Source organism: Anolis sagrei, chromosome X (assembly GCF_037176765.1).
Source record: "Anolis sagrei isolate rAnoSag1 chromosome X, rAnoSag1.mat, whole genome shotgun sequence".
NCBI classification, from domain to species: Eukaryota; Metazoa; Chordata; class Lepidosauria; order Squamata; family Dactyloidae; genus Anolis; species Anolis sagrei.
In genome coordinates, this window is record NC_090034.1 from 45,925,178 (window position 1) to 45,937,734 (window position 12,557).

Here is a 12,557-nt window from a genome sequence, read left to right on the forward strand (position 1 = left end):
TCAGACTTCCCAATAGGATTTTGGCCTGTATCGATAGGAGTCTAGTGTCTAGATCAGTGGTTCTCAACCTGTGGGACCCCAGGTGTTTTGGCCTACAGCTCCCAGAAATCCCAGCCAGTTTACCAGCTGTTAGGATTTCTGGGAGTTGAAGGCCAAAACATCTGGGGACCCAAAGTTTGAGAACCACTGGTCTAGATCCAGGGAAGTCATGCTACCCCTCTATTCTACCTTGCTTAAACCACACCTGGAATCACACTCTGACCAATTCTGGGCACCACAATTGAAGAGAGATGTTGACAAGCTGGAATGTGTCCAAGAGGAGGGCAACTTAAATGATCAAGGATCTGGAGAACAAGCCCTATGAGGAGCGGCTTCAAGAGCTGAGCATGTTTAGCCTGAAGAAGAGAAGGCTGAGAGGAGACATGATAAGGGCCATGCATAAATATGTGCTTTGAATGCAATATTCCTGCTTCTTGGCAGGGGGTTGGACTGGATGGCCCATGAGGTCTCTTCCAACTCTGATTCTATGATTCTAGAGGAAGGCATAGGGAGAAGGGAGAACACTTGTTTTCTGCTTCCCTGGAGACTAGGACATAATGGAACAATGCCTTCAAACTACAAGAAAGAAGATTCCATCTGAACACTACGAAGAACTTCCTGACTGTGAGAGCTGTTCAGCAGTGGAACTCTGCCTCGGAGTGTGGAGGAGGCTCCTTCTTTGGAAGCGTTTAAACAGAGGCTGATGACCATATGTCAGGGGTGCTTTGAATGCAATTTTCCTGCTTCTTGGCAGGGGATTGGACTGGACTGGATGGCCCATGAGGTTTCGTCCAACTCTATGATTCTATGAATTATTGAATCCCAAAAAAGGATCCCCACCCCCAGGAAGGAAGCAGCCAGGCTTTGAAGCTGCAAGACTAAGTTTGAAAACTTAGCAATATGCTAAATGTCCTTTGACCAGTAGCTGTCCACTTGGAGTGCTTCTGCTGTTGCTATGAGAAGGTCCCCCATTGTGCATGTGGCAGGACTCAGGTTGCATTGTAATAGGTGGTCAGTGGTTTGCTCTTCTTCACACTCGCATGTTGTGGACTCCACTTTGTGGCCCCATTTCTTAAGGTTGGCTCTGCATCTCATGGTGCCAGAATGCGGTCTCTCATTTGGTATTAGCCATGGGTTGAGGTTCTGGCTTTTAGCCTGCCACTTTTGGACTCTCGCTTGCTGATGTATTCCTGCAAGTGTCTCTGAAGATCTTAGAAAACTATTTCTTGATTTAAGGTGTTGGCATGCTGGCTGATATCTAAACAGATGGGCCGGAAATGTCACTACCTTGATTCTTTCACTATTGGCTGCTTCTTCTCGGCAGATATTAAGTGGTGCAATACCGGCTAAGCAGTGTAATTTCTCCAGTGGTGTAGGGCACAGACACCCTATGACAATGCAGCATGTCTCATTAAGGAGGGCAGCCAAGAGCCCTTCTAATCTCCTTCCAGAGTTCCAGAGGCAGGACAGGGGGGCATTACTGAGAAGGCCCTGTCTCTCTTGTCTCCCCCCCCCCCCCAAGCGGGCCTCCCCTGAAGAACGCAGCACCTGATTAAAAGCTTCCAAAGAAGGAGTTTCCACCACACTCCAAAGTGATGAAAAAATAAGGGAAATGTTGCCAAAAAAAAACTGTGCACTCCTCGGCACATACTTGCAGCCACATGGAACCAACTGAATGGGAAGAACTGGGAATTGCCACTGATATAAAGGAGGAAAGGCATCTAATGTGCCTGGTGGAAGAATACAATTGTCACTGATCATTTCTTTTCCTCCAGAAATAAAATGGGGAAGGCAGCCAAAGATGTCTACAATCATCAATGACCATCCCATCTCATTCCATTTCTTCAACTACAACACAAACATGTTGTACACAAAGTCTGTACACAAAAGGTAAGTGTCAAGGCTTGTCACTGCATTCTATAGCCCCTAAGCCCACCCAAACAAATGGTAAAGTGACAGACAACCACACAGCAAGGACAGGTAAAAGTAGTACTTTATTTTGTTCCTTTCCTTTCTTATTCCAACTGGAAGATGACAAAAAACAACAACCACCAGCCGTTAGTCAAAGAGACCAAATCCCATATCTTCGTCCGACTCTTCCGATTCTTCCTTGGCTTCCACCTTGGCTGGGGCTGCTGCAGCCGGGGCAGCTGTCTCCACTGCGACCGGGGCAGCAGCCACAAAAGCTGATGGGTCAGCCAAGAAGGCCTTCACCTGGAAACAGAACAAGAGAGGGATGGCAAACAGGCAAAACCCAGGATTTTCCTGGCCTGCACAAACTGCCTAAAAACCCACCAAACCATTCCAGAAAGTTGGAGAGCCAACACCCTCTTTTCAGACATCAAGTTCCATCAGGATGAATGCTTTCGTGACATGAAGGACATCAGAGTTATTTCACTTTCCCTTTCTCACCCCATTTCCTTTGGTATCATGCCCTTTTAAGGTTGTAAGGAACTTGAGACTAGAGAGCATCTTGTTGGGCCACCTTCACACCCCTTTATGGACAAATAAACTGTACAGAACCTGCATTTTTGACAAAAGAGGACACAATAGTGTTCAAGAGACTCCCAAACCCAGTGCTCTCCAATTCCCAGAGCTGTTATGATAGAACTGCACCGCAGAATTCACCTGGCCTACCCTAATAAATAACAGGTGCCAAGGATTTGAAAGGGGGCATAACCAGAGAAGTGCCTCCATATGCCAGGGACCCAGGAAAGCTACAAGACATGGCAGCCATTCTGCTTACTTTTCTAAAGAGGCCTGTCAAACTTCGAGCCCTTTGTTGTTGCAAAAGTGTGGCTTGACCATTCATAGGTGGCAAAATCACCTTATGTCCTCTGCTCTAAAGAGCCCCAAGCTTGTCCACTTCCAACAGGTCTCCTTTGTGCCTTTGCCAGTTTGAACCATTCCTTCCCAGCTGACACCCATTCGCGTGTCACTTACCTTTTCAGCCAATGGGAAAGAGTAGTCCGTTTCCACAGCCACAGCCAGGACCCGTTTGTACCCATTGATGATGGAGTGGGGCACAGAGGCAACGGTTGGGTAGCCGATTTGCAAGCAGACGCTGGCAACGTTGCGGACACCCTGCAGAAAGCAGAACACACAAGCTCCAGCTCCTATTCACAAGTCTTCAGACAAATGGCATTGTGAAATGCTCCAGCTCATTTCCTTCATAGTTCAATATGGAACAGATGGGGAAAGCTTTTCCAGATGAATATGCTGAGCCAAGTACTTGTCTTTTCCCAAATATGCTTAGTTAAATGACTCCTGGAGACAGTCTCCCTTTTCCAAGGCTACTTCTCGAGCTCACAGTACAGGTTGAGATTCAGAAGCTATACCCTTCCCTGCATTGTTCTGCTAGCGTAGCCTTCAGAACAGACGCCGAATGTACTTACCTCCAGGAAACGTCCTCGCAGGGTCTCCTCGGTGATGTCCAGAACTTCAGGATTATAAATGCTGCCGTTATCAAACACCTGCTGGATGATGAGCCCAAAGGAGAAGGGGGAGATGTTCAGCATGTTCAGCAAGGTGGCTTCGCTGGCACCCACTTTGTCTCCGGTCTTGATCAACTGCACATCACTCTGGAAAAAGAACAAAACAGAGGAGACAGCCCATTAAATCACAATCGCAAAAAGAGAACAAAGCAAGTTATAGGCATCTTCAACTTCACTGAAAGTCAGCATCTCTTCAATACTTCATTATTTACAGCAGTGTCTTAAAAGGTTTTGACAACATAAAGATCCAAACAATGCTCAGCCAATGAGCTTCGCACACTTGGCAGAAATGTGGCAAAAGGCTGCCCAGGTCTGTCTGAACCATTCACTCACCAGGATTTCAATGGTGCCTCTGGAGATCTTTGTGGTAATGCCCAAAGCTTGGAAAAAGGAGGTCTTCTCAGGGCCCAGGCCAGTGTTTTGGGCTGGCACAGTCACATCACAGGGGGCAATGGCACCGGCACGAGCAGCAGCTGGCACCTGAAAAGAGAAAAAACATAGTTTATTTACACCCCACTTTTCTCTCCACAAGGAGATTTGAGTATTTCCATTCATCTTGTTGCACTGTGACAGATCCCATCATCTTTCCTCCAGTTCTTGAACTGCAGTCCCCTGAGACATAATGAAATCTCAAGCCACTACTAGTGAGAATCTTAATCACCTCTGATTATTGACACATCAATTAGATAAAGGCCTAATGGAAGAACAATATATGTTCTGTACTAAGTGGGAAAACTGAACATGCTTAGAAGTTAAGAAGAGGGTCTACCATGAGAAATTATAATTTTGGGTTGTTGTAAGTTTTTTGGGGCTGTATGGCCATGTTCCAGAAGCATTCTCTGCTGACGTTTCACCATCTATGGCAGGCATCCTCAGAGGTTGTGAGGTCTGGAACATGGCCATACAGCCCAAAAAAACTTACAACCCAGTGATTCCAGCCATGAAAGTCTTTGACAATACAATTATAATTTTTAAAAATATCCCCAGAAACAAGCCTTCTACCAAGACAGGCCCAGAATCCAAACAGATCCACTACATGTACAAGATGTTTGTACATGCTCAGATAACCCTTTGCTGGGACATGTTCCAGGGTTGCACAGCTAGTCTGTGAAGTGCAATGTATACCAGGTATATAAAACATGCCATAGTTAATCAATGCCCTTGTAACTGGGGCTGCTACTTACTTTGTTAGCCAACAGCATGTCTCTAATTTCGGTCAGATCCTCCTTGGTGAACACAAAGCCCACATTGCCACGGATATGAGGCAAAAGCCTAGAAACAAAATAAATTGCATTCATCATCATCATCTTTAAAAACTCCAAAATGAATTACAATGCTAAATTCTTGCTGTAGAAGACATGCTTCACATAACTTCTCTCAATTTCTACAACAGCCAGTTAGAATAGGTTTGGAGTTTCGAGTACAAATCATGTACATCCCAAGTATGCACATACATGTAATTTTAAATGCTGCTTTATTTTTATGTTGTTTACCTCGTTATTATCTGCTGATTTAATTTAAACTGGATATATTTATGTGTGTTGTTGTCAAGATGCTTTGCATAATTATATTGTTGTGAGCTGCTCCCAAGTTCCCTCAGGGAGATAGGGCAAGATACAAATAAAGTTTATTATTATCCCAGGCAATAATCAATATCTTCCCAAGAATCTCACCACTGTTCTTTGCTGGCTAAGATTTCTGTGAATCGCAGCTCAGCAACATTTGCAGGCTACATGATGACCATTTCAGTCTAAAAAGAGCAGTTAATCTCAACGACAGCATGCCCACTGAATCAAAAGAATTTACATCAGGTGTAAATTTTTAAAATTCTTATTCAAGGAGTGTACCCTAGTTGCAAATAGCATATTTGGGTTCATTACACTACTAGCTTGGGTACTCAGCGTTGCCATTTATTTGAAAAAGGTCAATTTTTAATTGTGTAAAATGCATAAGGTTGCATAGTGTGCCAAGTTAGTTCCAGGCCTGTCGTTGGTGGAGTTCAGAGTGCTCTTAGATTGCAGGTGAACTATACATCCCAGTATCTACAACCACTATAAATCATGATGAATTCTCCCAAAACCTCTCTACTATGTTCAGTTGCTGATCAATTCCTCTGATTGCTGTGTGCCATAGGAAAGGGTTAAAGGAGAGGCAATGGGCGGAGTTATGCAAATTCCACCAATGGAGGGCAAGGAACACTGGGATGTCTGTGGTGGAGGAAACACACATCTCCCCATATGAAAGCATTTGCTTGGGTGGTGGGCAGAATGGTGTTTGTGGAGGACATTGGAAGGCTCATGTACATTTTCGTGACGCTCACTATAAACTGCAATGTCATTGGAGGGATTGCCTTTGGTGTCTCCTGAGCTGTTTCTGGAGGCAGGTCCTTGTCTATGTAAGTGGACATCCCAACCACATACACACATACATATTTATACTTTTATTATGTGCATAGAACTACCATTTAAAAAAATCTGTTCCTGGTTTGAAAGTGTTATTACCTGATAAATTGTCCGCTATTTGCTTTGAAAGTAGTTTTTATACTCCAGAAACTTCCTTTCAGTAGCTGTCACAAACTAGGTTGAACCGATTGAGATTTGATGACGAGACATTCATTATTTTATTTTTTTATTTCCAATATTTCTATCCCGCCCTTTTCAACCCCCGAGGGGGAACTCAGGGCGGCTTACAAACCGGCCACAATTCGAAGCCTCAATATAATACAAATATAAACACAAATAGCAACAGCTTAAAACAGTAAATCAAAGTTAAAACGCATTAAAACATATTGATGGCTTATTTTTGTCTTGTATTTTATGTTAAATGTGCTTTTGATTTGTATTGTATTATGTTGTAAGCCACTTCAGGTGCTGTTAGGGAGAGAGACATACAAGACATCAAATATGCTGGGAACTGGCTGAAATAGATCACTGCTGTGCAGCCAATCCAAGGATGGGTGGGGATGCCAGGAGTTGTAGTCTAAAACACCCAGCAGATGGAAAGTATGGGGAGCTTAGTAGAAAATGTATTTGGCTTCTGTAGGCCAGTGAAGGTCTCCTTCCCTCTCCCTCCAACCAGGAGAGATGACTGCTCTGTTCTGATACTGAAAAGGAAATGGATAAGATGGAGGGGCCCTTGAGGCCAATCTAGCTCCACTTTAAGGCTCCAGACTCACTTCTCCAGAGCAGGGTTGTTCTCCAGATGCCCCCGGATGGCCTTGCGCATCATGGTGTTCTTCCCCATGAGGACCACAGCCTTCCCACGCAGGGACATGCGGATCTGCTGCATCTGCTTGGATCCCACGTTGTCTGCTCCCACAATGAAGCATTTTGGATAATCATCCAAGAGTTGCTGCAGAAGGGAAAGAGAAGGAGCATGAGATTGAGGTTACACCATAAGAATCCTTCCACCAAACTATGGCCGATGTCACCATCACCCTTCAAATGGAGCTGGGCACCTCTCAACTCCATTCCTCTTCGTATTAATATGATATACGTTAAGACAGCCGATAGGGAGCTCTGGCGTAGGCTGGTCCATGAGGTCATGAAGAGTCGGAAATGACTGAACGAATGAACAATATTATCTTTTTGTTTTCACATGTATGTACGGCATTGAAATTTGCCTTTATAATGTTGGAAACCGCTTTGAGTTTGCCTTAGGGCAGTGTTTCTCAACCTTAATACAGTTCCTCATGTTGTGGTGACCCCCAACCATAATATTACTTTTGTTGCTACCTCATAACTGTTATTTTGCTCTACTGTTATGAATCGTAATAAATAAGATGCAGGATGTATTTTCATTCACTGGACCAAATTTGACACAAATACTACAGCCAAATTTGAATGCTGGTGGGGTCTGAGGGGGACTGGTTTTGTAGTTTGGAGTTGTAGTTGCTGGGATTTAGAGTTCACCCGCAATCAAAGAGCATTCTGAACTCCACTAATGATGGAATTGAAACAAACTTGGCACACAGAACTCCCATGACCAACAGAAAATACTGGTAGGGTTTGGTGGGCATTGACCTAGAGTTTTGGAGTTGTAGTTCACCTCCATCCAGAAAGCACTATGGCCTCCAACAATGAAGGCTCTGGACCAAACTTGGCACGAATACTCAATATGCACAAATGTGAACACTGGTGTACTTGGGAGAAAATAGACCTTGATATTTGGGAGTTGTACTTGATGGGATTTACAGTACACCTACAATTAAAGAGCACTCTGAACCCAGCCCACAATTGATCTGCACCAAACTTGGCCAACTACCTTATATGGCCAACACTGAATACTGGTGGGGTCGGAGGGCTGTTCTGGGAGTTGTAGTTCACCAACACCAAAAAGGAAGAGAAGGATGTGGCAGATGATTTTCAGCCTTCTCTGCCAAGGGTTCAGAAATATGTGTTTTAGATGGTCTTTGGCAACCCCTCTGAAACCCCCCTCGCAACCCTCCCCCAGGAGTCCCGACTACCAGGTTGAGAAACACTGCCTTAGAGGGAGAAAACGGATACATAAATCTAATAAATAAACAATTATCATATCCATCCTGAAATGAAAGCAGGGCAACTGTAGTAATGAACCCATTAGAAAAAGTAATGAAGATGCTGCACCCGTTAATGTTTGAGAAAAAGAGGTACTCTGTACATGCTCTCAGAAACACTAAATAAATATATATATATATACATATTACTATCAAGTAGTAGATAAGTACAGAAATTATAAGGTTAAGAAAAAAGTACATATCAAACTGAGCTAGAATTTTAAATGGCATTACCACACACTACACTTGATCTTAGCCAAAACACCCTCATGCTCAACAATTTTGAAAGAGAAGATTTAATCCATTATCGGTTACATTGCCCTTTGTATAATGATCCTAGAAATAATATTATTAGCCCTTTTGGAAGGAAGGGCAGCATGGCAACAGTGACATGTTAGCAGATTATTACAAAAATATAACATTAAAGGTTACCACATTTGCAATTGCAGTCCAAAAACTCAAAGCTAAACTTGTAAAGTCCACAGCGGAGGCTAGAAATGGAAATAGTTTGGGATGATAGCAATCAGATATTGTTATTGTTATCATGCCTTTGGGGATGGTCACTGCTACTGTAATTTGACAGGGCTGGTTTATAGATTAAGTTTTAACGTTTATATTGGAAAGTGTATATTGTACTTTTCACGGTTGTATATTATTTGAAGTCATGGCTTATGGCTGGTAACATAAACAATTCATTTATTCAAGAGGAGTATCATTATCGGTTTGTTCTATTCAACCTCTTGGGATTGTTATTGAGATTGGAATCATTCTACTTCTGTTTACAGTTTCTTTAAGGAAAATAAATTTCTACAATAAAATATTACGATCACATGGGAGAAATACAAATAAGTGGCAAATATAAAGAGTTTAAAATTAAGCAGGTTTGAGTTCTGCCTATATTTATATGTTTGTAGGTTTAGCATAATTGGTGTATCAATGGAGAGACGTCATTGGTTTAAATGTTTGCTTTTGATTTAGTTCTGTTGCACGTTGTAGTTGCTACAGGTAACTTTTAGAGGCAATCCAGTATTAAAATCTTGCTTTTTTGGGACTGTTTTTGGTTATTACTGCTTTTGGCTATTTTATGTATTACCCAAGAGAATAGGTAATCTATATAGATCAGGCCTAGGCAAACTTCGACCCTCCAGGTGTTTTGGACTGCAACTCCCACAATTCCTAACAGCCTACCGGCTGTTAGGAATTGTGGGAGTTACAGTCCAAAACACCTGGAGGGTCGAAGTTTGCCCAGGCCTGATATAGATCCAAAAACAAATGCAATTTGCAAATCTTAAATAATCTAATAGCAAAACGTAGCAAGACACAACTGTGGAAAAATGGTACAAGGCCTCAGTGAGCAGATATTCATATTGGTAGTAAGCTAGGCAGCCCAAAACACTTTGCACATGCGCAGAGGACCCCTCGTTGTGGAAAAACCCTGCCCAGGCCCGGGACTCACGATGATCTTGAGGAAATAGTTGGATTTCCACGTGGCTCGGTCTTCCCTGGGCATCGCGGTGACCCAAGGATCGCACAACGGCGGCGGTTTAAAGACTGCGGTGTCTCCTGCAAAAGGAAAGCGGAGGGGAAGTCAGGCAAGGCTCCAATCCGGCCTGGCCCGCAAGGCCCAATTGAGGCCTAGAGGCCTCCAGCGCCACTCACCTTACGAGGCCTCCGTGGAACAAAAGGGAGAACGGCGCCGACGCCCTCGCCTTTTATACCACACGCTACACCGACCAATCAGCGCCGCGCCTCGTCGGCCAATGAGTGGCGACGACGGAGGAGGCGGGGTCTACAGCACTCATTGGCTCAGCCAGCCGTCCGTCCAACAAACACACTCACTGCTGAAGGGTTCTGGGAGTTTTTCGTCCAAAAGGGAGGCGGGATTCTGGAAACCCTTCCTTACTTACTTAGGCCAGGGGTCCTCAGACTAAGATGCGGCCCTCCAAGGTCATTTATCCGGCCCTCGCTCAGGGACAACCTATTCAACCTATTAAGTTTCATCTATGCTGATGATCGTGCCATTACCGCTCAAGCAGGGAGCTTTGAGATGGTTGAACAGAAGCTCTCCGAAGCTCTAAGTCAGTGTTTCTCAACCTGGGGGTTGGGACCCCTGAGGGGGTCGTGAGGGGGTGTCAAAGGGTTCGCCAAAGACCATCAGAAAACAGTATTTTCTGATGGTCATTGGGATTCTGTGTGGGAAGTTTGACCCAATTCTATTGTTGGTCGAGTTCAGAATGCTCTTTGATTGTAGGTGAACTATAAATCCCAATAACTACAACTCCCAAATGTCAAGGTCTATTTTCCCCAGACTCCACCAGTGTTCACATTTGGGCATATTGAGTATTCATGCCAAGGACAAATTTGTGTCCTTTTTAAGGGCATATACCGCGGCAATAAAAGCCGCAAAGAAGGCCTTCTTTGCGGCCACTATTGCGTCTGCAAAGAACCGTCCAGCTGAGCTGTTCCGAATTGTCAGAGGCCTTTTAAATCCCACCGCTCAAGGTGGGAGCCCTGACGATTCGACTTCTCGCTGTGAAGCTTTTGCTCAGTTCTTTGCAGACAAAGTCACTTTGATCCGTTCTGGTTTGGATACCATGTTAATGGCAGTCTCTGAGGATGTAACACGAGCACCTGCTTGTCCAGTTTTGATGGATTCATTTCAATTGGTGAAACCTGAGGATGTGGACAAGATACTTGGAGGAATGAGGCCAACCACATGCATCCTGGACCCCTGCCCATCCTGGCTTCTAAAGGAGGCCAGAGGGGGATTGGCTCAGTGGGTTAAGGTGGTGGTTAATGCTTCCCTTCGGGAAGGCAAGATTCCAGCGAGCTTAAAACAAGCTATAATAAAACCGCTGTTGAAGAAACCATCACTGGACCCCACTAAATTCGACAACTATCGGCCAGTTTCCAATCTCCCCTTCTTGGGCAAAGTCTTGGAACGTGTGGTGGCCTCACAACTCCAGATATTCTTGGTAATACGGATTATCTAGACCCGGCACAGTCTGGCTTTAGGCCGGGACATGGTACCGAGACAGCCTTGGTTGCCTTAGTGGATGATCTGTGTCGGGAGCTCGACAGGGGGAGTGTGTCCCTGTTGGTGCTGCTGGACCTCTCAGCGGCCTTCGATACCGTCGACCACGGTATCCTTCTGGGACGCCTCGCGGGGATGGGTCTTGGAGGTACTGTTTTGCAGTGGCTCCGGTCATTCCTAGAGGGTCGATCTCAGAAGGTGTTGTTGGGGGACACCTGTTCAACCCCACAACCATTGTCTTGTGGGGTTCCTCAGGGCTCAATATTGTCTCCCATGTTGTTTAACATCTACATGAAGCCGCTGGGGGAGATCATCCGGAGTTTCGGGGTACGGTGTCATCTGTACGCGGATGATGTCCAACTCTGTCACTCCTTTCCACCTGCTACTAAGGAGGCTGTCCAGGTCCTGAACCGGTGCTTGGCCGCTGTGACGGTCTGGATGAGGGCGAAAAAATTGAAATTGAATCCAGACAAGACAGAGGTACTCCTGGTCAGTCGCAAGGCCGAACAGGGCATAGGGTTACAGCCTGTGTTGGATGGGGCCGCACTCCCCCTGAAGACGCAGGTTCGCAGCTTGGGTGTGACCCTGGACTCTTCGCTGAGCCTAGAACCCCAGGTTTCGGCGGTGACCAGGGGAGCATTTGCACAGCTAAAGCTTGTGCGCCAGCTGCGCCCGTACCTCGGGAAGTCTGACTTGGCCACGGTAGTCCACGCTCTGGTTACATCCCGTTTAGACTACTGCAACGCTCTCTACGTGGGGTTGCCTTTGAAGACAGCTCGGAAGCTCCAACTAGTCCAACGCTCGGCAGCCATGATTTTAACAGGAGCGGAGCGCAGGGAGCATACAACCCCCCTGTTGCGCCAACTCCACTGGCTACCGATCTGCTATCGGGCTCAATTCAAAGTGCTGGCGTTGGCCTTTAAAGCCCTAAACGGTTCCGGCCCAAGCTACCTATCCGACCGCATCTCTGCCTATGAACCCACCAGGACTTTGAGATCTTCCGGGGAGACCCTGCTCTCGATCCCGCCTGCTTCTCAAGCTCGGCTGGCGGGGACGAGAGATAGGGCCTTCTCGGTGGTGGCTCCTCGGCTGTGGAACGCCCTTCCTACGGACATTAGACTAGCACCATCTCTAATGGTATTCCGCAAAAAAGTGAAGACCTGGCTGTTTGAGCAGGCGTTCGAATAATTAGTGCAATGATTGGTTAATGAACACTGAAATGGAACAATGGATGACGAATCTGGAACATGTTTTTGATGACGAGACGACAGTGAATGGGTATTGTAGTAACTGTTTATTAATTGTGTAATGTGTTAGGTTGTTAACTGTTTCTATACTGTAGCACTGAATTTTTGCTGTTCGTATTTGTTGTGAACCGCTGTGAGTCGCCTTCGGGCTGAGAACAGCGGTATATAAGTAAGGTAAATAAATAAATAAATAAATAAGTTTGCTCCAG

The 12,557-nt window shown here is 45.3% G+C and overlaps 1 protein-coding gene across 1 annotated transcript; it reads right to left on the bottom strand.

Annotated features, from left to right (window-relative positions):
* Positions 1-2,014: 2,014 nt before the first annotated feature.
* RPLP0 (ribosomal protein lateral stalk subunit P0) lies at positions 2,015-9,813 on the bottom strand. The gene is made up of 8 exons (XM_060785409.2): positions 9,727-9,813; positions 9,524-9,630; positions 6,709-6,884; positions 4,718-4,805; positions 3,867-4,013; positions 3,435-3,620; positions 2,983-3,123; positions 2,015-2,253 (listed from the first exon to the last, which is right to left on the bottom strand). Exons 2-8 carry the CDS (start codon positions 9,575-9,577, stop codon positions 2,098-2,100), a joined length of 948 nt encoding a protein of 315 aa, XP_060641392.1. The 5' UTR covers positions 9,578-9,630; positions 9,727-9,813; the 3' UTR covers positions 2,015-2,097.
* Positions 9,814-12,557: the final 2,744 nt, after the last annotated feature.